Raw genomic sequence first — 24180 nt, forward strand, 5'->3', positions numbered from 1 at the left:
CACTGTTTTAAGTTTTTTATCTTTTACTTTTATCTTTTAAGTTCTTTTATTCTCTCTCTCTTATATGTGTATGCACATATATACATGTATGTACGTTTGTACGTGTGCATGTGTGTGCATAATGCATGTTATGTATTTTACTTGTATTTTATACGTTTTAATTTACTGTAATGTTTGTGTATTTTATTATATTTATATTTATTTATTGTATTTGTATACCGCCCCATAGCCGAAGCTCTCTGGGCGGTTTACAGTAACTAATATATATGTGTGCCATTTTATTGTAGCTGCCCTGAGTGCCCTATTGTAGGGTAGAAATATTTTAAATAAATAAATAAAATAAATACTCAGAGTAGACCCATTGAAATAAATAGACTTAGTCATGGCTGAAGTCCATTGGTTTACATGAATGTATTCTGAGTACAACTTGGGGTTCAAGCCAGAGCCCTGGCCGAACACAGCAGCCTAGATAATGCCACTTCCAAAGTCCCACCACTCATGCCAGCTGGGGGTGGAAGGCAGGGGAGAATGCACATTTCCTGTACCAGCTCCCAGGTGAATACAGCAAGAGACCCAGATCAAATCCATTATATGATTGCAGCGGAGTCAGCACAGGATGCAGCAGATCCTGTGTTGGCCCAGCCCTGCTCCTGAAAACACCCCATTTGGGAGGTTTCTACTGGATATTGCTGGTAGGGATGATACCAGTGGTAGCTTCTGTCTGTCCACCATCTGAGTGGGTGCAGTGGGGCACTCCTCACTGGTGGAGCTTCCCCAATGGCAAGGGCCACCAGAGCCAGGCAGGATGGTGTCCCTCCACCCCATCCTAATCCCTTCCAGCATGGTGGATAGGGGTTTGGATTGCTCTCATCAGTCAGGAGATGCTTGATGTTGCCATACACTTAAAAAAACCAAAAACAAGTCACAGATAGAAAGATATATTCGGATTCAGTACAGTAGTAAATGTGAGATTACCATAGTAGGGTGAGAATGCCACACTTATCACATACATGTTTTTTTAAAAAAATTATATCCTGTCCTTTGGCTCCAGGAAGAAGAGAAAAAATATTTTTCTTAGGCTGCCAGGCTGTCGTCATGATGTAATCACATGATGACAGCCTTCTAAATGCTGCTGGATCATGGCAATGATAGCAGGTCGGCAGGCGAGGATGTGGTGGTGGTGGTATGTGAGGGTGTCTGATGACAGGCCAGTGAGGTGGTGGCAGGCGAGCTGCAGAGGAACAGGCAATGGTGATAAGATTGCCTGGGGTTCTCGTTCCTGGGGTTAGGTGGTGGTGTTAGCGCACCGAGTGCACAGGGGCAAAAGCCCAAGTAAACCCTTAAGCCCCATATAAAACTATGATTCAAGACTATGTGACGAAAAGAGATACAGGTAGTCACAGGTCACTCCCAAAATACTTTGTGTGTATGAGAGAATCTTCACCAATGTTGTGTCACAGAAGGATGAGTCAGACGCACCTGTTTAGGATGGGAGTTCAACAGCAACAGTGCTACTGCTGAAATGACCCTTTGCCAGATCAGTTTGGAGGGCACTCAGTTGTGAGGATGACACCTCCCACTGGACATGATAGGCAGGGTCCTTAAAGCCTGCCACCTCCTCTTCTGGGGGAGGAATCACCCCATCTTCCAGACCTTCCCTGCTTTATGGTCTGAATTGGTTGATTCTTTTCTTCTTTTGGAAAAATCCCTCTTTAAAAGCCTTTTCTTGTGAGTTTTGAGTGTTTTTCTTGATGTTGTAGTCTCGTTTTCTGCCTTTTCTTTCCTCTAGCTGTGTGTGTTCACCATGTGTCTGGGCTTTTCTTGTCACTGTTCTACCTTTTTTGCTCCCTATGAGGCCACAGGATTTTCCTTCCTAGCTGTTTGTTCCTGGTTGCCACTATTTTCTCATCTTGTTCCATATCCCTCTTTGTGTTCTTGTCTTTACTGTTGAATGGTCTCTTCCTTCCCCTTTGTTATCTTCTGTTTTGCGTGGATAGGTGGGGGAGCCTCCCCCTGGGTGCATGATGATTGCTCAGGGAAGAAGTTAGAGGAAGCCAGATTTCAACTGAACATCAGGAAAAAAATTCCTAACTGTTAGAGTGGTACAACAATGGAACCAATGACCTAGGGAGGTGGTGGGCTCTTCAGCACTGGAGGCATTCAAGAGGCAGCTGGACAGCCACCTGTTGGGTATGTTTTAATTTGGATTCCTGTAATGAGCCAGGGGGGTTGACTTGATGGCCTTATAGGCCCCTTCTAACTCTGCTATTCTATGAGGAGAGATGCTTTGCCTTGTGCTACTTGTGAGATGCACTGATGGCAGTTTCCCTGCCTATTTTGTTACCACTTCCAAGGAAGGCTACGTACCACCATTATGACTTCCCCCATTGCCTTGTTATTTTTCCTCCCACCCAGCCCATGGGGAAAGGGGGAGGTGACTTCTGTGATTCAGGTGGGTCACTTTCTGATGGTTCCAGGCAGTAATCTCCAGTGATCTCACCTTCACCTAGCATTGTCAGCAGTGGGATGAGTAATCTACTTTCTCCCCCGTCCCCGATTTCCTTTCCCAGTGAAGGGGAATTCCCGAAGTTTCTCTCCTGGGTAAATAACTTTATCTCCAAGGAAATTAAGGACTTTATTCAGTTTGCTCATGGTGATAGGGTGGGATATTCCTCCTCCCGGGGTCGGCATTGAGGTAAGTCTAAGCATAAACATAATTCCAGAGGGGGCAGTTCTAAAAAGCTTGGGAGGAGATCTCACACATCTATCAGCTGTGTGGGATCTCCTTCCTGGTCCTCCAGAGCTTCTTTGCCCTGCATAAGAACATAAGAACATAAGAAGAGCCTGCTGGATCAGGCCAGTGGCTCATCTAGTCCAGCATCCTGTTCTCACAGTGGCCAACCAGGTGCCTGGGGGAAGCCCGCAAGCAGGACCCGAGTGCAAGAACACTCTCCCCTCCTGAGTCTTCCGGCAACTGGTTTTCAGAAGCATGCTGCTTCTGACTAGGATGGCAGAGCACAGCCATCACAGCTAGTAGCCATTGATAGCCTTGTCCTCCATGAATTTGTCTAATCTTCTTTTAAAGCCATCCAAGCTGGTGGCCATTCCTGCATCTTGTGGGAGCAAATTCCATAGTTTAACTATGCGCTGAGTAAAGAAGTACTTCCTTTTGTCTGTCCTGAACCTTCCAACATTCAGCTTCTTTGAATGTCCACGAGTTCTAGTATTATGAGAGAGGGAGAAGAACTTTTCACTATCCACTTTCTCAATGCCATGCATAATTTTATACACTTCTATCATGTCTCCTCTGACCCGCCTTTTCTCTAAACTAAAAAGCCCCAAATGCTGCAACCTTTCCTCGTAAGGGAGTCGCTCCATCCCCTTGATCATTCTGGTTGCCCTCTTCTGAACCTTTTCCAACTCTATAATATCCTTTTCGAGATGAGGCAACCAGAACTGTACACAGTATTCCAAATGCGGCACCACCATAGATTTATACAATGGCATTATGATATCGGCTGTTTTATTTTCAATACCTTTCCTAATTATCGCTAGCATGGAATTTGCCTTTTTCACAGCTGCCGCACACTGGGTCGACATTTTCATCGTGCTGTCCACTACAACCCCGAGGTCTCTCTCCTGGTCGGTCACCGCCAGTTCACACCCCATGAGCCTATATGTGAAATTAAGATTTTTTGCTCCAATATGCATAATTTTACACTTGTTTATATTGAATTGCATTTGCCATTTTTCTGCCCATTCACTCAGTTTGGAGAGGTCTTTTTGGAGCTCTTCGCAATCCCTTTTTGTTTTAACAACCTTGAACAATTTAGTGTCGTCAGCAAACTTGGCCACTTCACTGCTCACTCCTAATTCTAGGTCATTAATGAACAAGTTGAAAAGTACAGGTCCCAATACCGATCCTTGAGGGACTCCACTTTCTACAGCCCTCCATTGGGAGAACTGTCCGTTTATTCCTACTCTCTGCTTTCTGCTTCTTAACCAATTCCTTATCCACAAGAGGACCTCTCCTCTTATTGCATGACTGCTAAGCTTCCTCAGAAGTCTTTGGTGAGGTACCTAGTCAAACGCTTTTTGAAAGTCTAAGTACACTATGTCCACTGGATCACCTCTATCTATATGCTTGTTGACACTCTCAAAGAATTCTAATAGGTTACTGAGATGGGACTTTCCCTTGCAGAAGCCATGCTGGCTCTGCTTCAGCAAGGCTTGTTCTTCTATGCGCTTAGTTAATCTAGCTTTAATAATACTTTCTACCAGTTTTCCAGGGACAGAAGTTAAGCTAACTGGCCTGTAATTTCCGGGATCCCCTCTGGATCCCTTTTTGAAGATTGGCGTTACATTTGCCACTTTCCAGTCCTCAGGCACGGAGGAGGACCCGAGGGACAATTTACATATTTTAGTTAAGCAGATCAGCAATTTCACCTTTGAGTTCTTTGAGAACTCTCGGGTGGATGCCATCCGGGCCCGGTGATTTGTCAGTTTTTATATTGTCCATTAAGCCTAGAACTTCCTCTCTCGTTACCACTATTTGTCTCAGTTCCTCAGAATCCCTTCCTGCAAATGTTAGTTCAGGTTCAGGGATCTGCCCTATATCTTCCACTGTGAAGACTGATGCAAAGAATTCATTTAGCTTCTCTGCAATCTCCTTATCGTTCTTTAGTACACCTTTGACTCCCTTATCGTCCAAGGGTCCAATCGCCTCCCTAGATGGTCTCCTGCTTTGAATGTACTTATAGAATTTCTTGTTGTTGGTTTTTATGTTCTTAGCAATGTGCTCCTCAAATTCTTTTTTAGCATCCCTTATTGTCTTCTTGCATTTCTTTTGCCAGAGTTTGTGTTCCTTTTTATTTTCTTCATTCGGACAAGACTTCCAGTTTCTGAAGGAAGACTTTTTGCCTCTAAGAGCTTCCTTGACTTTGCTCGTTAACCATGCTGGCATCTTCTTGGCCCTGGCGGTACCTTTTCTGATCTGTGGTATGCACTCCAGTTGAGCTTCTAATATAGTGTTTTTAAACAACTTCCAAGCATTTTTGAGTGATGTGACCCTCTGGACTTTGTTTTTCAGCTTTCTTTTTACCAGTCCCCTCATTTTTGTGAAGTTTCCTCTTTTGAAGTCAAATGTGACCGTGTTGGATTTTCTTGGCAATTGGCCCTTTACATGTATGTTTAATTTAATAGCACTGTGGTCACTGCTCCCAATCGGTTCAACAACACTTAAATCTCGCACCAGGTCCCGGTCCCCACTGAGGATTAAGTCCAGGGTTGCCGTCCCTCTGGTCGGTTCCATGACCAACTGGTCTAGGGAATAGTCATTTAGAATATCTAGAAACTTTGCTTCTTTGTCATGACTGGAACACATATGCGGCCAGTCTACGTCCGGGTAGTTGAAGTCACCCATTACTACCACATTTCCTAGTTTGGATGCTTCCTCAATTTCATATCTCATCTCAAGGTCTCCCTGAGCATTTTCCCGGTATTAAGTCCCTCCTGGGGCATGGTATCACCACCCACAACGATTCTGTGGAGGAGTCTGCCTCTTTTGGGGTTTCGAGCTTGCTGGATTCAATGCCTTCTTTCACGTATAGAGCGACTCCGCCACCAATACGTCCTTCCCTGTCCTTCCGATATAGTTTATATCCAGGGATAACCGTATCCCACTGGTTTTCTCCATTCCACCAGGTCTCCATTATGCTCACTATATCAATGCTCTTCTCTAAGACCAAGCACTCCAGTTCTCCCATCTTGGTTTGGAGGCTCCTAGCATTAGCGTACAGGCACTTGTAAGCAGTGTCTCTCTTCAAGTGTCTTTGGCACTTGTGGTTTGGCCTGTGGTAATTTTGCTCTTCTGAATTTATATCCTGTGCCCCTGCTCTCACAATGTCTACTTCTAGGCCTACCCCTTTTAAAATTTCATCATTTCTTTGGTTTTTATCCCAGGGGGGAGGTTTATTCCGAACCGGACCTTCCTCAGCTCCTGTCGGGTTTCCCCCCTCAGTCAGTTTAAAAGCTGCTCTGCTACCTTTTTAATTTTAAGTGCCAGCAGTCTGGTTCTATTCTGGTTCAAGTGGAGCCTGTCCCTTTTGTACAGGCCCAGCTAGTCCCAAAATGTTCCCCAGTGCCTAACAAATCCAAACCCTTCCACCCGACACCATCGTCTCATCCACGCATTGAGACTGCAAAGCTGGGCCTGTCTGGCTGGTCCTGCGCGTGGAACTGGTAGCATTTCAGAGAAAGCCACCTTGGAGGTCCTGGCTTTCAGCATCCTACCTAGCAACCTAAATTTTGCTTCCAGGACCTCACGGCTGCATTTCCCCATGTTGTTGGTGCCAATGTGCACCACGACCACTGACTCCTCCCCAGCACTGTCTACCAAACTATCTAAACGACGGGCGATATCCGCAACCTTCGCACCAAGCAGGCAGAACACCTTGCGGTCTACATGCCCATCACACACCCCACTGTCTATGTTCCTAATGATCGAATCACCCACTACAAGGATCCCTCCACCCTCTGGAGATATATCCTCGGCACGAGAGGATAGCTGCTCATCCCCCAAGGAGTGGGTCCCTTCTAAGGGATCGTTTTCCTCTTCCTCAGCTGGGTGCTCTGCTTCCCCGAGACCATCGTTCTCCATGATAGCAGGAGAGCTATCATCGTTGGAGTGGGACACAACTATAACGTCCCTGAAGGCCTTCTCCACACACCTCTCTGCCTCTCTCCGCTTTTCCAGGTCCGCCACCTTGGCCTCAAGGAAATGAAGTCGTTCCCGGAGAGCCAGGAGCTCATTGCACCGAGAGCACACCCACGACTTCTGTCCAACAGGCAGATAGTCGTACATGCTGCAGGCGGTGCAAAACACTGGAAAGCCCCCACACCCCTGCTGGCTTCTTACCTGCATAGTTTTGTTTAAGGTTTATTACGTCAATGGGTTGGAGACTGCGGTTTAGTTGAGGTCAGGGAACAGACGGGCAGAGTGGGGGGCCCTGGCCTCCTCGCCCTGCTGCCAAACTCGCTCTGCTGCTTAACTCAAGCAGAGTAGAACCAGCCCCTAAGTGGGCTAGAAGGGACACCCAGACACAGGTATCTCAGCCTGCGTCTCATTCTCATACTCCTCAATTCAAACTGCAGGGAGAGGTCCCTGTCACAGTGGAGAATACTCCTTTAGAGCAAGGCAAACTGTCTGATTCTCACCATCCCCCAATACAAAACCGCTAGGGAGGGGTGGTGCTGTCTGACAAAGAAGTGGAGTCTAGTCATTCCTACCCCACCTTTTCTCTCCGATGTCCTCCAGCCTCTACTGGTTAAGGCACACAGGGTGCTACAATTGACAAAGGAAAGGAACTTGCCCTGGTGCCTCTCCCTCAACCATAGGTCTGTCTAGGATGGGAGTGTGACAGCAACAAAAGTGCTACTACTTCATTCCTCTTGTGAAAAATCTAGAAAAGGGGCATATGCAAAAGCACTAGGAACATTTTTTTAAAGATAGCCTAGTCATTTTTTTTTGTAATTAGAATTTAGTCACATTATACTAATAACAGGGTATGACCAGTTGAATCCAGGGTGATCTCTGTGTGAGGGAGTGGTCCTCACTGTCCTTAAAGAGGCAGTGCTACTGTTACTTCTGGACCTAATGGTTTGTGAGAGCTACCAACTGGTTGCAAATATCTCATTTTTCAGAAGGTGACCTAGATGGTGGTGGTGGGGCAATTGCATTTATTCTTAGAACAGTCGCTCCCAAACTTTTTTCCCCACTGACCAGTTGAAAATTGCCAATGGTCTTTTCACACAATTTAAGGATTTCTCTGCCTGTTGTAGCAGTTGTAATCTGCTGTGCTAGATGCTGCATATTTTTAAATGAATCTTTATTGCTTCCTGTATTTCTTATTGCATTGTATTACAATTTGCACTGCATATTTTTAAAACTATAATACAATATAAGAAATAAAAAGGAGCAATAAAATATTATTAAAATCAATGTGAATATTTAATGTGGACATGGTGCGGATGATCTTAATGAAGCTCATGAACCACTGGTTGTCCATGGACCACAGTTTGGGAACACGTGTCTTAGAAGATACCAATTATCTACCCTTTCCAGACTGGGTTCACACTAGTTTGGGGACAGAATCAGCTTTGGTTGTCCTGATGGGAGACTGGGAGGGAGGGAGGGAGAGGGGCCTTGCTTCTGTGTGATCTCTCCTGGACTTTTTATACCATCAAGGTGATATCCTTCTGGGCTGGCTCTGTAGAATGGGTGTGGAGGGCACTGTTTTACTGTTCCAGAGAGTATGATGGGGGTAGTGCTCTTTGGCCCTGTAGGAGTTATGCTGTGGGGTTCTGCAGGGCACTATTTTGTCCCCAATGCTTTTAAATGTGTATATAAAGGTGCTGGGAGTAGTTATTATGGGATTGGAGGGCAGTGTCATCACTAACTCTGTTTCTTCATAAGTTCTGAATTGGGTGTGGTTAGAGATGTGAAGGCCCAAAAGAACCCCAGAAAAATTCAGAAAAAAACACACCTTTTTTCCTGAAACATTGGAAAAATTGAAAAAAATGAAGAAAAAATGGATTATGGAATATTTTATCGTAGCATGATGAATATGTTTCACGCAATCTTGTTCCCCCTCTGTTTTCTCAGTTCTTTTTATGGGAATGGATGCTTTATGTCTGCTTGACACTATGGAGGACTTGCAGAGACATAAATAATTTTCTTTGTTATTAATGTTGATGGCTTCTTCTGTTTGTTTGTTTTTATTTTTTTTTGCCTACTCATAAACTGGCAAAATGAAAGCAGTTCCTTACAGTTCAGGATCTTGCAGATCCATTTGTTACAAAAAAATAAAAATAAAAAGTCAATTCAATTTGTAATAATTGTTTGAATAAAATGTACTTTTAATATACCAAATGTGATAATTTTATGCCAAACCAAATTGTACATAATTACATTTGATGTACCTGAAGTAATAAAGAGACTTGCAATTGGTAAAAAGTGCTAATACTGCATTTTTTCAGTTTTTCCAAAAAATTCAGTTTTTTCTAAAAAAAAAAAAACCCTGGAAAAACCCTTTTCCTCCTCCCCAGGGCTTCAAACTTTCTGGAAATTTTACATCTCTAGATGTGCCAGTGCAGGAACTGGACTGGTGCCTGGGTGCAGTGATGGGCTGAATGAGGGCCAATAAACTGACTTTGAATCCTGGTAAGGTGGAGGCTCTGTGGGTGAGACTTTCCAGGGCTAGCAAATAGCTCAGTTGCGTGGTTTGGATGCAACTGCACTTCCTCTGAAGGAGCAGATATGTAACTTGGGGCAGGGGGTGGGTACTCTTGGATCCATTTTTGTCACTGGAAGCCTAGGAGGCTTTAGTAGCTTGGAATGCCTTCTGCCAGCTTTGGCTGGTGACAGCTATGGCTGTTCCTGGATTCTAATAGTTTAGCTACCGAGCATTGGTAATATCTAGACTGGATTATTGCAGTGCACTCTGTGTGGGGCTTTTATTAAAGTTGGCCCAGAAGCTATAGCTAGTGCAGGATGCTGCAGCAAGGCTCTTGAAGAGAATGCACTATCAACAGCATGTAGCACCAGTGCTGAAAGAGCTGCATTGGCTGATGATACGCTGCCAGGTCAAGTTTAAGGTCTTTCTATTGGTATATGAAGTTGTGAACACCATGGGACCAGGTTACCTTCAGGAACACCTTACCTTGTATGCCTCTTTCCAGTTGCTTTGATCCTTGATGGAGACCTTTAGTGTCATATGCTCCCAAATTTTGTCTTATGCCCACTAAGAATCCAGGGCTTTTAGTGTAGTGGCACCTGCCCTTTGGAATGCACTTTCAGTGAAGATCTGGAAGACACCTACAGTACTGGCATTTAGGTGCCTGCTTAAAAAACTCTTCTTAAAGCAGGCTTTCCCTGAAGGGTGATCCAGCTATGTTTTTGTACTAATTTGACCTACTTATTTGTGATGTATTTTATATTTCTTTTATGGATGCAATGTTTTATTTATTTATTTATTATTTGATTTATATCCCGCCCTTCCTCCCAGCAGGAGCCCAGGGCAGCAAACATAAGCAATGTTATTGCTTTTATGTTGTTAATGTCATAATAGTTTTCTTAATTTTTGCAAATAAAATAAATAAATAACACAAACTTAAACATGTGGACAGGGCCTCCCCCCCTTTTTCATGTTGCACACAAAGCAATTGCATTGATGAAGACCTTAATTGCAGTTCACTGTAGCTTTCTATATGGTCGCTTAAAGCTGTTAAACAATAAGATTATATTAAATTAATAACGTCAACTAGGATACAATGGAGTTCTGTTTATTTATTAATTTACAGCATTTATATCCCACACTTTAGCCAAAACCTTTGAGTAGCTTATGGAAATTGGTGTTAAGATAGTCCCTGTCCTGAGGCTTACAATCTGAAAAGACATGACATATAGGAGGCAAGCAGGGGGGGGATTCTAGTGCCTGTAGAAAGCACTGCCAATTGTACAAGGAAAAAGTGTGTTTGGCATCTTATTTTGTTCTGGAGCCTCAGCCAACTATGTGCATTGAATAATTATTTGGGTGGGGTGGGTGGGGTAAGAGTGATTTGTTGGAGATTGGAGAGGTATCAAGCTAAAGGGAGGAGGTGGGAAAGCCCTGCTCAGTTAGTGGAACTCTGCTCATGCTTCTTAAGATCTAGGAAATAGCTTTTTATGCTGAATGTGTCTTCATACCGTTTTTGTTTTCAGTATAACATGCAAATATTTAGATTGTTTTAAAAATTTGAATCTACTCAATTTTGAATTGTGCCTCTAAGTCCAGCATGAATGTTGTCTAGAGAGTAACCATTTCCAACCTTTGGGTCCCAAGATGATGTTGGACTACAACTCCCATCAGCTCCAGCCAGCATGGCCAATGGTCAGGAATGATTGGAATTGATATCTGGGAACCCAAAGGTTGCAAAATTCTGCTTCTAGAGGATAGCACAGTTGTGTTCCAACATAGCTGATTTATGAATAAAATTAAGATTGAGGAACACCAAATAGGTTCAGTGGCCCTCGGCCATAAAAATGTTGCAAGGTTTAAGAAATACATAATTAAACAGTTGTAATCCACTGGGTCAATGATAGACAAATGTCTCTTTTCATTATGGTTAGAGAATATGACACAGCCTGTGAGAAAAAGAATCTCAATCTGCAGCTCATTGTTTTTCCGACTATGCTTAAAAACACTCTGGCTCTGTTCCAGTTAGCTCTTTTATTCATATTTTTTTATCCTGGTTTTATGCATGTGCAGCAGGACTAAAGTCTTTTCCTGAGCAGCATTTCCTGATGTTCAAAGCTTCTCCCTGCACCTTTTTTCTCAGCAGGACTTTCCTGTGCAGTATAGTGGGGGCTACTTAAGAACATAAGAACATAAGAAGAGCCTGCTGGATCAGGCCAGTGGCCCATCTAGTCCAGCATCCTGTTCTCACAGTGGCCAACCAGGTGCCTGGGGGAAGCCCACAAGCAGGACCCGAGTGCAAGAACACTCTCCCCTCCTGAGGCTTCCGGCAACTGGTTTTCAGAAGCATGCTGCCTCTGACTAGGATGGCGGAGCACAGCCATCATGGCTAGAAGCCATTGATAGCCCTGTCCTCCATGAATTTGTCTAATCTTCTTTTAAAGCCATCCAAGCTGGTGGCCATTCCTGCATCTTGTGGGAGCAAATTCCATAGTTTAACTATGCGCTGAGTAAAGAAGTACTTCCTTTTGTCTGTCCTGAATCTTCCAACATTCAGCTTCTTTGAATGTCCATGAGTTCTAGTATTATGAGAGAGGGAGAAGAACTTTTCTCTATCCACTTTCTCAATGCCATGAATAATTTTATACACTTCTATCATGTCTCCTCTGACCCGCCTTGTCTCTAAACTAAAAAGCCCCAAATGCTGCAACCTTTCCTCATAAGGGAGTCGCTCCATCCCCTTGATCATTCCGGTTGCCCTCTTCTGAACCTTTTCCAACTCCATAATATCCTTTTTGAGATGAGGCGACCAGAACTGTACACAGTATTCCAAATGTGGCCGCACCATAGATTTATACAACGGCATTATGATATCAGCTGTTTTATTTTCAATACCTTTCCTAATGATCGCTAACATGGAATTTGCCTTTTTCACAGCTGCCGCACACTGGGTCGACATTTTCATCGTGCTGTCCACTACAACCCCAAGGTCTCTCTCCTGGTCGGTCACCGCCAGTTCAGACCCCATGAGCGTATATGTGAAATTAAGATTTTTTGCTCCAATAGGCATCATTTTACACTTGTTTATATTAAATTGCATTTGCCATTTTCCCGCCCATTCACTCAGTTTGGAGAGGTCCTTTTGGAGCTCTTCGCAATCCCTTTTTGTTTTAACAACCCTGAACAATTTAGTGTCGTCAGCAAACTTGGCCACTTCACTGCTCACTCCTAATTCTAGGTCATTAATGAACAAGTTGAAAAGTACAGGTCCCAATACCGATCCTTGAGGGACTCCACTTTCTACAGCCCTCCATTGGGAGAACTGTCCGTTTATTCCTACTCTCTGCTTTCTGCTTCTTAACCAATTCCTTATCCACAAGAGGACCTCTCCTCTTATTCCATGACTGCCAAGCTTCCTCAGAAACCTTTGGTGAGGTACCTTGTCAAACGCTTTTTGAAAGTCTAAGTACACTATGTCCACTGGATCACCTCTATCTATATGCTTGTTGACACTCTCAAAGAATTCTAATAGGTTACTGAGACAGGACTTTCCCTTGCAGAAGTCATGCTGGCTCTGCTTCAGCAAGGCTTGTTCTTCTATGTGCTTAGTTAATCTAGCTTTAATAATACTTTCTACCAGTTTTCCAGGGACAGAAGTTAAGCTAACTGGCCTGTAATTTCCGGGATCCCCTCTGGATCCCTTTTTGAAGATTGGCGTTACATTTGCCACTTTCCAGTCCTCAGGCACAGAGGAGGACCCGAGGGACAAGTTACATATTTTAGTTAGCAGATCAGCAATTTCACCTTTGAGTTCTTTGAGAACTCTCGGGTGGATGCCATCCGGGCCCGGTGATTTGTCAGTTTTTATATTGTCCATTAAGCTTAGAACTTCCTCTCTCGTTACCACTATTTGTCTTAGTTCCTCAGAATCCCTTCCTGCAAATGTTAGTTCAGGTTCAGGGATCTGCCCTATATCTTCCACTGTGAAGACAGATGCAAAGAAGTCATTTAGCTTCTCTGCAATCTCCTTATCGTTCTTTAGTACACCTTTGACTCCCTTATCATCCAAGGGTCCAATTGTCTCCCTAGATGGTCTCCTGCTTTGAATGTATTTATAGAATTTTTTGTTGTTGGTTTTTATGTTCTTAGCAATGTGCTCCTCAAATTCTTTTTTAGCATCCCTTATTGTCTTCTTGCATTTCTTTTGCCAGAGTTTGTGTTCTTTTTTATTTTCTTCATTCGGACAAGACTTCCATTTTCTGAAGGAAGACTTTTTGCCTCTAAGAGCTTCCTTGACTTTGGGGGAAAAGAATTCATAAGCAGAGCTGCACACACTTTCCCTAGCTTAGAATTGCCTCAATAAAACTTCAACTTGCAGTTTTTAAGGTACCTCTAATTGGGAATGCTCAATACTTAGTGGCTTTCTTCTTATAACTATATTAGACTATTTGAAGTATTGTATTTTCACCTTTTAAAAGCAATTTGTAAATTATTCGTAAGAAAACTAACTTCAGGAACATCTTTTTTGTACTAGGCTCTGCTGTTCTGTATGCTGCTAGTAAGGGATGTGCGTTTGCAAAATCATTCTTGGGAATTAATGTCAGGCCCACATGCTGCCTCTTTCCCCATCCTCTGCTGGGTTCAGTGCTCTGATCCTGGTTACATTAAACCACAGTTCCTTGTTGCATCTGAAACAGGGAACTGTGGTTTAATGTTAACTGGCCAGGGTATTAGACCGTGACTTGATTCTGGATAATAAAAAGGCATTAAAACATAGTTCCCTGTTTTGGACACAAGGAACAATATTTTTTCTTGTGAACACATTTTTTGAGCAACCGAAAATATGACTGTACACGTGGACATCACCAGATGGTCAATATAGGAATCAAATTGATTATATAATTGGTAACAGAAGATGGAGAACTCCCATACTTTCTGCAAAAACAAGACCAGGAGCAGAAGGTGGTACAGAACATGAACTGGTCGTATCGAAAATCAGAATAAAGCTAAAGAAGAAAAACAAAGCAATCATAATGCCAAAATACAATTTAAATAACATCCCAGAAGAATATAAAGATCAAATAAGGAACAGATTTGAGGCTTTAAACTTAGTTGACAGAGAACCAGAAGAGCTATGGAGTGTAGTCAGAGACATTATCAGGGAAGAATGCAAAAAGACAATACCTCTAGTTAAAAAGAGAGAAAGACCTCAATGGATGACTGAAGAAACTCTTCAAATGGTTAAAGAGAGAAGGAAAGTAAAATCAAAAGGAGATAGAAACATGGTCAGAACTCTAAATGCAACAATACAGTGACTAGTATGTAGAAACAAAGAGAACTATTAAATAGTTATTGTATAGAAATAGAAGAGGACAACAAGAGCCCTGTTCCAAAAGATTAGAGAAATGAAAGGGAAGCTTAAACCAAGAGTAGGGATGTTGAATAATCAACAGGGGAACACATTGACTGTCCGAGATGAAATAAAAGGAAGATGGAAGCAATACACTGAAGAACTCTATAAAAGAGATGCAAGGATGACAGATTCATTCACGGAGGAACCATATGATGAAGAACCAGAAATTTTAAAATGTGAGGTAAAAGCTGCTCTTAAAATACTTGGAAGAAACAAATCACCAGGAACAGATGGCATACCAATAGAGTTACTACAAGCTACTGAGATGGAATCTGTCCAAATTTTGACAAAAACCTGTCAAGAAATATGGAAAACTAAACAATGGCCCACAGACTGGAAGCGTTCAATATATATCCCAATTCCAAAGAAAGGTGATGTCAGGGAATGCAGTAATTATCGAACTGTTGCCTTAATATCCCATGCAAGTAAAGTAATGCTCAAGATTCTACAACAAAGGCTCTTACCAAATATGGAGAGAGAAATGCCAGATGTCCAAGCTGGATTTAGAAAGGGAAGAGGCACCAGAGGTCATATCACAAACGTACGTTGGATAATGGAACGGACCAAGGAATTTCAGAAGAAAATCACTGCTTTATAGAATACAGCAAAACCTTTGACTGTGTAGATCATGAAAAACTATGGAATGCTTTAAAAGAAATGGGGGTGCCACAGCATCTGATTGTTCTGATGCGCAACCTATACTCTGGACAAGACGCTACTGTAAGGACAGAATATGGAGAAACCGATTGGTTCCCAATCGGAAAGGGTGTGAGACGGGTGTATTTTATCACCCTATTTGTTTAATCTGTATGCACAACATATCATATGGAAAGTGGGGTCGGACCAAGATGAAGGAGGTATGAAAACTGGAGGGAGAAATATCAATAATTTAAGATATGCAGATGATACCATACTACTAGCAGAAACCAGTAATGATTTGAAACGAATGGTGATGAAAGTTAAAGAGGAAAGCACAAAAGCAGGACTACAGCTGAATGTCAAGAAGACTAAAGTAATCACAACAGAAGATTTATGTAACTTTACAGTTGACAATGAGGACATTAAACTTGTCAAGGATTATCAATACCTTGGCACAGTCATTAACCAAAATGGGGACAATAGTCAAGAAATCAGAAGAAGGCTAGGACTGGGAGGGCAGCTATGAGAGGACTGGAAAAGGTCCTCAAATGCAAAGAGGGTATCACTGAACACTCAAGTCAGGATCATTCAGACTATGGTATTCCTGATCTCTATGGATGTCTAGTGAAAAAAGTGATCTCTAGTGAAAAAAGTGAAGAGAAAAATCCATTCATTTGAAATGTGTTGGAGGAGAGCTTTGTGCATACCATGGACCACGAGAAAGACAAATAATTGGGTGCTAGAACAAATTTAACCAGAACTGTCACTAGAAGCTAAAATGATGAAACAGGATATCATACTTTGGACACATCATGAGAAGACATGATTCACTAGAAAAGACCATAATGTTGGGAAAACAGGAGGGAGTAGAAAAAGAGGAAGACCAAACAAGAGATGGATTAATTCCATAAAGGAAGCCACAGACCCGAACTTACAAAATCTGAACAGGGTGGTTTACGACAGATTCTCTTGGATGCAAGACAGATGCTCACTGATTCATTGGGTCGTCATAAGTCATAATCGACTTGAAAGCACATAACAACAACAACGTAATTTAACCAGGATCACAATGCTGAAGCTGGCATACAAGGGCAGAAAGCAAGGTGAGGAATTTGTGGGTCTGACATCTGTTTCTGACTTCCTACACCAGCTTAGCAACCTGGAATAGTTACATCTGAAAGGGTCACTGAGGGATGACTGGCTGACATAGGAAGCAATATGGTAGTGTTGGAAGGTGATCAGGCCCATTCAAGCTTAGTTGTAATGGGATACTGGCAGACATAATTGTTATCAATAAATATTAAAATTGATGAACATTAGAACGGTATTTTTAATATTGCAAGGAAATGCTTCACAAGGTAGGTTATACCCAAGTTATATGTATCTGTGAATACTGGTAATGGATCAGGGAGCATTTTAAAAGCTGGGTAACAGAGCATAAATCCCTTTTCTTTTCATATAGGTAGAAACGAAAAAAAGTAGAAACAAAACTGTGCAATGTGGGTTGTAACTTGAGTCATCTAATCCCCACGTAGCCATGAAGCTCACTGGGTGGCCTTGGGCCAGTCACTGCCTCTCAGCCCCATGAAAATCCTAGTCATAGGGTCGCCATAAGTCGGAATCGACTTGAAGGCAGTACATTACATTACCTATTTATAGCAAACTGCTTCTTTGAATTTGCTACGTCTCACTCATTGTGTTTGTCATTGCTTTCAGTAGACAGGGCGTGGTGTCAGGTGAAAAATAGAAGGGTGTATGGAGCATTAAAACCTAATCTTGATCACTGAAAGTTTTGTTCTGAAGGCTGCAGTTTACTGTGTTCATCTTCATTATGCACAAACTCATGGTGCTAGTTACCATCCCTAATGACCCCTATGCTTGCTTTTTATTAGATATGACCTCAGCATTGTAGCTGGCTGTTGTTTCCAAACCTTGTTCACTTATATGTTAATTCAGCCACTCCCACTGCTTTCATGTATTTCTTATATCATGCTTTCTTATATCCAGGCAACTAGCACCAACCATAAAAATAACTTCTCAACTCATTTATGGCTTCTGTATGTGGTGCTGGCTAGATATTTTATGGCTCAGTTGATGGGGCTCATTCATTCTATTGCCTATATCTTCTGGTATATGGATCTACTGATGAGGCAGATTGTTGCTGTTCACAAAACTAGTTTCATCTGCCTGGTATCTTGGACCGTGTTTTGTATATTTTTCATTCTCAGGGAAATTTCATAAATGTTAAGGAACATTGGGTATAATTCAATGCCAGTTCTACTTAAAGTAGGCACATTGAAGTTAATAGACATGACTAGGTTTATTAATTTAAATAGGTCTACTCTGAGTAGACCTCGCCTGTATTAATGAGACCTGGCTGGGTGAGTTGGCAACATTGATCTGACTCAGCTTTGCCCACCTATATGGTCTGAGCATCAACCTCAACTGGAGGGCTAAGGAAGGGGAAGTCGCTATAGACCATACAATTTCTGTTATGTTCAACAGGAAACCTCTCCAATTATGTGGGCTATGAGAATCGATGCCTTGCATTGGGCCAATGTGGGAGATTGGGACTGCTGTTGGGCAGCAAGGTGAGTACACCAACAGGATACCTGACTGAGCTGTCTGAAGTGATCTCAAGTGTGGTAGTGGAGAACCCCAGGACACTTGTTGCTGGGAGATTTCAATATCCATGCCAAGGCTACTTTGACTGGGCTACTTGAGACTTCAGGGCAGCCCTGAGTCTGTCCCAAGCTGTCATTGGCAGAGCCGGTGATCCTGTTGAGGCCCTGGTCTCACTATGGAATGGTGAGATACACCAGACTGTTTACACAATTGCTCTTGAGTGTCCTTTAACATTGCAGAGCCCAGAGGGCTCCTTGGTTTTCTAGGGAAGTCCAACCTATGAAACAGGTTGGGGAAAGGCTAAGACTCTGTGTGAAGTTGATTGGACAGAGTGCATAGTTGTGCATAGTTGTGCCTATTGGCAGGAGGATTATTTTACCTCTTTCATTTCATCCTTGAGTAGCCAGCCAGCAGAGGTTTTCCATGTGCTAAGGAGAGTGTTGACACCCGCCCCTGGGAATAGAATGTTGGAACCGTTGGAGGCCTGCTGTGTAAAGTTTGTCAGGCACTTGGAGGATTAAACCATTCCGAATGCTATCATTATTACAGGGCCAGGTACGATTCCTGACACATCTTGGCCAAACTTGTGGGATCAATCTCATTTGAGATCTGAGGGTGTGGACAAGGTGCAGCAGTTCAGCCCACAACATGCTATCTTGGCCCCTGCCCATCATGGCTGCTGCTGCTGCTGCTGCTGCTGCTGCTGCTGCTGCTGCTGCTGCTGCTGCTGCTGCTGCTGCTGCTGCTGCTGCTGCTGCTGCTGCTGCTGCTGCTGCTGCTGCTGCTGCTGCTGCTGCTTCTTCTTCTTACTATTATTAATTGAATTTACTAGTCGCCCATCTGGCTGGCTGTCCAGCCACTCTGGGCGACGTACAAAATAGGCATACAATACCTAGACATTAAAAATCTAAAAACAATGAAGATAAAATATAGCCCACCCCAAAAGCCTGCCTGAAGAGCCAGGTCTTCAAGGCCTGGCGGAAACTCATCATGGAAGGGGCATGGCGGAGATCATTTGGGAGGGAGTTCCACAGGGTGGGGGCCACAACTGAAAAAGCCCTCTCTCTAGTTCTCACCAGTTTGGCTGTTTTGACTGATGGGATGGAGAGAAAGTCTTTTGAGGCTGATCTCGTTAGGCAGCATAGCTGATGATGCTGGAGGCGCTCCTTTAGATAGACTGGGCCGAAACCGTATAGGGATTTAAAGGTCAAAACCAACACCTTGAATTGGGCCCGGTAAGCAACTGGTAACATGTAAGCAACATGTAACATGTAACCGGTAAGCAACCAGTGCAACTCTTTTAGCACTCGAGTGATATGATCTCGCCGGTGGCTGCCTTTAATCAGGCATGCCGCTGCGTTCTGTACCAGTTGCAGCTTCCGGACCATTTTCAAGGGTAGCCCCACGTAGAGCACATTACAGTAGTCTAGGCGAGAGGAGACCAGGGCATGTACCACCGATGGGAGTAGATGGAGTTGATACAGTGCTGCCCAGCTCACAGCCGAAACCTGAGCTTCCATGGACAGTTGGGAGTCAAGAATGACCCCGAGGCTACGGACCTGGTCTTTCAGGGGCAATTGTACCCCATTGAGCACCAGGCCCAAATCCCCTAACCTTCCCTTGTCTCCCATGAACAGTACCTCGGTTTTGTCAAGATTGCAGGCACTTGGATAGGGTTTCTACAGCCAACCTTGGTGAAGATTTAAATGAGAGATAGAGCTGTGTGTCATCTGCATATTGGTGACACTGCAGCCCAAATCTCCTGATGATAGCCCCCAGCGGCTTTATATAGATGTTAAATAGCATCAGGAAGAGGATGAAGCCCTGTGGCACCCCACAAGTGAGAGGCCAAGGGTCCGAAATCTCATCCCCAAATGCTACTCTTTGGTGCCTATCAGAGAGGAAGGAATGGAACCACTGCAATACAGTGCCCCCTATGCCTAACCCCTCCAGGCGATCCAGAAGGATACCGTGGTCAACGGTATCAAAAGCCGCTGAGAGGTCCAGGAGGGCGAGGAAGGTGCACTCACCCCTATCCAGCGCTCTCCTCATATCATCCACCAAGGCGACCAAGGGTGTTTCAGTCCCATGTCCAGGCCTGAAATCCGACTGAAATGGATCCAGATAATCTGCTTCTTCCAATTGCGCTTGCAACTGCTTCGCCACCACCTGCTCAACCGCCTTGCCCAAGAATGGTAAGTTTGAGATTGGGCGAAAGTTGTTCAAATCTTGGGGATCCAAGGAGGGCTTCTTTAACATTGGTTTTATTACTGCCTCCTTGAGGGCTGATGGCATTACGCCCTCTTCCAAGGACGCATTTACCACCGCCTTGATCCCCTCGCCCAGACTGTCCTGCATCCCCCAGCTATCTTTCGGTCTTGGGCAGGCCCAGAGCAAGGGACAGATATTATGTATCTCTCCCTAGTTCCACTTACCTGACATGGCCTGCCTCTAGCACTCGACCAGCATCTGCCTCCCAGCCTCGTTATATCTTGACCTCCCATCACTCCCCTCCAATTTACACATGCCCCTGACACTGGAGTCCGCAACTCAGGCAGGCCACCTACCCTTAAAACCACCCAGAACTCACCCTTAAAACCACCCAGAACCCACCCTTAAAACCACCCAGAACCCACCCTTAAAACCACCCAGAACACCCTAAAACCCCACAACCACACCAGAGACCCACCCCCCAACAACAATTAATTTAAAATCAAAGCAAAATTATTTAAAACTAACCCCCAAGCCCCACCCAAGGCCAGAAAGTCCTCTAAAAGAAGCTGCATTTGAAGGCTGGAGGATGGGGCAAGGCAGGTGGAAACAGCCTCCCCTGATAGCAGCTGAGTCTCTCTCCCCTGAGGGAAGTAGGTCCCATGAGTGGTTAATACATGTGTGTGTTCGGCATGCCTGGTGCCTTGAAGGATGTGGTACTGCAATCACTGCTAAATGAGCCTTCTCTGGACCCTGATGTACTTGACAACTACTGAAGGTCACAAATACCCCCTTTTTGAGGTAAGGTGCTTAAGGGATTGGTGGCAATCCAGCTGCAGGCATTCTTGGAGGAAATGGATTATCTTGACCCATTTTAGTATGGTTTCAAGCTTGGATTTGAGACGGAATTCACCTTGAACACTCTGATGGATGACCACCTTCAGGAGTATGACCATACTGCTCTTGCTTGAGCTCTCAGTGGCTTTTGATACTGTTGACGATGGTATCCTCCTGGACAGTCTCCGTGAATTGGGAGTCGGTGGCACTGTGTCACCATATGCTCAGAGGCACATGTTAACAAAGTTGTCGTGAGTTTGAATTAAAGGGAGGGACGGAGGGGATTGGAAGAGGATGGGTAGGGGAAGGAAGGGGTAAAGGAAGGGGCAAGAGGGAGGTTATCATACTTTGGACACATAATGAGAAGACCTGATTCACTAGAAAAGACAATAGTGCTGGGAAAAGCAGAAGGGAGTAGAAAAAGAGGAAGACCAAACAAGAGATGGATTGATTTCATAAATGAAGCCACAGACCAACTTGAATCAACTTGAAGTCACATAACAACAAAATGATTATGTATGTTTTTTAGACTGTACACTGCTTAGAGATTTTATTTATTTATTTATTTAATTTACATCCAGCCCTTCCTCCCAGGGCGGGTTTTTGGAAATATTTGGAAATATTAAGTGATTTATAAATGCTTTTAAATAAATAATATCTGAGTCCAATTAAGTGTTGTTGTTGAACTTTAAACCTCTAAAGGGCCCAATACCTGAAGGACTGCTTGCTCTGATATGAGCCTGCCTAGGCATTACAAACTGCAGGTGAGACTGTCCTCTGTGTCTTGCCAATGACAGAGGTGCTAATGAGGAGGGCATGCGAGAGGGCCTTTTCAATGACCAAACTAAGGTATTCCTTTTCTTAGGAGGTTTACCTCACCACTCTCTTTGATGGCATTCTGATAGGGGGTGAAAACGTACCTGTTTTAGTTTGTTTTTCTCTGCTTCTTAATGATTATTGATCTCTTTAGCCCTCATCAGGCATTCTTTCCTCCACACAATTACCATCATGTGAGGGAAAGAGTGGGAATGCTGTCCCTTTCCCACCCCCCTTGTTATCCTTTCTGCTGCCCTCCATGTATTGAGGGCTGAAATTCTACATTGGGGTGCCTCCTGATGTAAGCTTCCTGTGCCCTTTAGAATGTTGAACTTCTAGGACTCTAAATTGTGTGGGAAGCCTATATGAGTAGAAAGGCTTCCCTCTGCAGCAGCCTGCCCTATAGTATATGCAAGGTGGCAGGAGTGGTGATATGACAGAGGGACCATGCAATATTCTGTAAAATAATGTCAGTGTTTTAATACTAGGAACCTAACCTGTTAATTAATTTTTGAATAGATTGGGAAACACTGGAATAATAGGAAAATATAACTGTTAGTTGTACGCATATGCATTGCGGTTGCACTATAAGCTTCATTCGATGAAAATGTATGTAGGTTCATTTTTAAAATTTATATATTATATATTTACTGCTGCTATGCCCAAAATTAATTTCTCCAGGCAACTGTCTGCACTGATATGTTTGCAAAGGATATTATCGCTACAAACCACCAAAAGAAAATTGAAATAATGATGGAATAAATGCATGTTGAATTGCTACTGGTAAAAGTAATTTATAGGCAAGGCTTGCATAATTTACTTCATCTTTTTTTCTAAACATTACTGTTCAAATATGGGCAAATTTCTAAACTAATCTAAACTATCAAAACATGTTAAAATTAAAGATATAATCAGAAACACTTAAGAAAAAATGTTGCTACAAAATGTAAATAGTCAATTTAAAAGTCTTCTCATATTTGGGTTGTGTATCGAAAGGGTATGACTTAACTGGAACAAGACGCAGTAAACTGAAAAAAATGAAAATGTATAATACCTATTTTCTGGGCTGCTCATATATTATATATTTAAAAATGAAGTAAAAGAACCTTTATCTCATATTTAAATGAAAATAATTTTTCATGTGTCCCCAGCAATGTATGCTAGTAATTGCAATGAGTCATTAATACAATTTATCTTTATGTGTGTGAAACTGTGCTGATTTTTCTGCTTTTATTTATTAGATGCGTTCATAACAGTGCCTCTTTGGCTGATAGTATGTATCTAGTATTCAGTAGAACAAGTACATTACAATGAATGGTTCTCCTCTGAGCTGTTTTCAAGGGCATTAGGAAGTGCTTGCTTTGCTGTTTACACATTAAAGTTCGCATTTACTTTAGGTCATTAGTGTTAAAATTACTATTCATGCTCTCTGAGACCTGTCAGTATAGAAAGACAAATTGCAAAATGCTGGGAACATGTATTCCAAGCTTGCAAATTGTTCAGGGAAAAGGCTGCTTGTCCACCCCACTATTGATATTCTGTTCTCTCTCTTCTACTGCCAGAAAGAGCACCACAGAACTGTCTTGCCTGCTCCTTCTAGCTTTTAGAGTCAAGAGGCAGCTGAGATAGCACAAAAACACTTTTATAATCTCAAAGGAACTTCACAGCCACTGTTATTTGATCTTTGGTGCCCTTGGTGGTGAGATCAATCCTCCATCATGCAGATAACATATTGTGTGAGCTGAACCCTTCTTATAAGCCACTGATGGCTTAGTTCATACAAAGGCATGGTCTTCCTTGTTCCTTTTGTGAGGAAAGCATGACACAAATGAGTATTGGTCCAGGTAATCCTGTGTGGTAGGCTTCAGTATGACTGCTAGAGTTGAACTAGATTTGAAAGTGCCAGAACTTCAGTATTCATCCAGAATGTTAGTTTTTGCAAATGTTAGCAGTATGTCAATGTGCAGTGGAAACAGTGTATAGTACTCCAGCTAAGGTTTAGTTAATGCTGAATAGAGAGGTTCTGTTACATCCCCTTTTATGCATACTAACACTTAGTAATTCACGATAATGGTTATGTTCTCTTCAATTATACTAGCCCATATAGTAGTATCAGCTGCAGTACACCCTATTTCCATAACACATCGGCTACAGTTCTTCCCCACCTCCTGCCTTTCGCCTGTATGTATTTTTTCTTTGTAATGAGTAATATGTTTATGCATAGCTTTGGAACACTGAGATGTAAGAAACACAGTATGAAATTCAGGTCATATTGAATTTTAATATTCTACTCTGTGGAGTTGGTAGTTTTGTTCCAGTTTTCTATTGTCTGCAAATGTGGTCTGGGATGAGAATAGATGAATTTAAATGTTTTGGCTGCTACTGGGGCTGGTAAAGACATAACTA

The 24180-nt window shown here is 43.0% G+C and overlaps 1 protein-coding gene across 15 annotated transcripts in view; it reads left to right on the forward strand.

Annotated features, from left to right (window-relative positions):
• The window catches only part of GPHN (gephyrin), a 476088-nt gene that overhangs the window by 66414 nt on the left and 385494 nt on the right, over positions 1-24180 (forward strand). The window contains exon 1 of one of the 15 annotated variants that reach the window (XM_061611029.1): positions 17810-17876. The exons of the other annotated variants lie outside the window; for them this stretch is intronic. Coding sequence (XP_061467013.1) covers positions 17825-17876 — 52 coding nt within the window. The 5' untranslated portion in view covers positions 17810-17824. Of the gene's footprint in view, positions 1-17809; positions 17877-24180 lie in introns of those variants that run through there. 15 annotated transcript variants of the gene reach the window in all.

Source organism: Rhineura floridana, chromosome 2 (assembly GCF_030035675.1).
Source record: "Rhineura floridana isolate rRhiFlo1 chromosome 2, rRhiFlo1.hap2, whole genome shotgun sequence".
Lineage (NCBI taxonomy): Eukaryota > Metazoa > Chordata > Lepidosauria > Squamata > Rhineuridae > Rhineura > Rhineura floridana.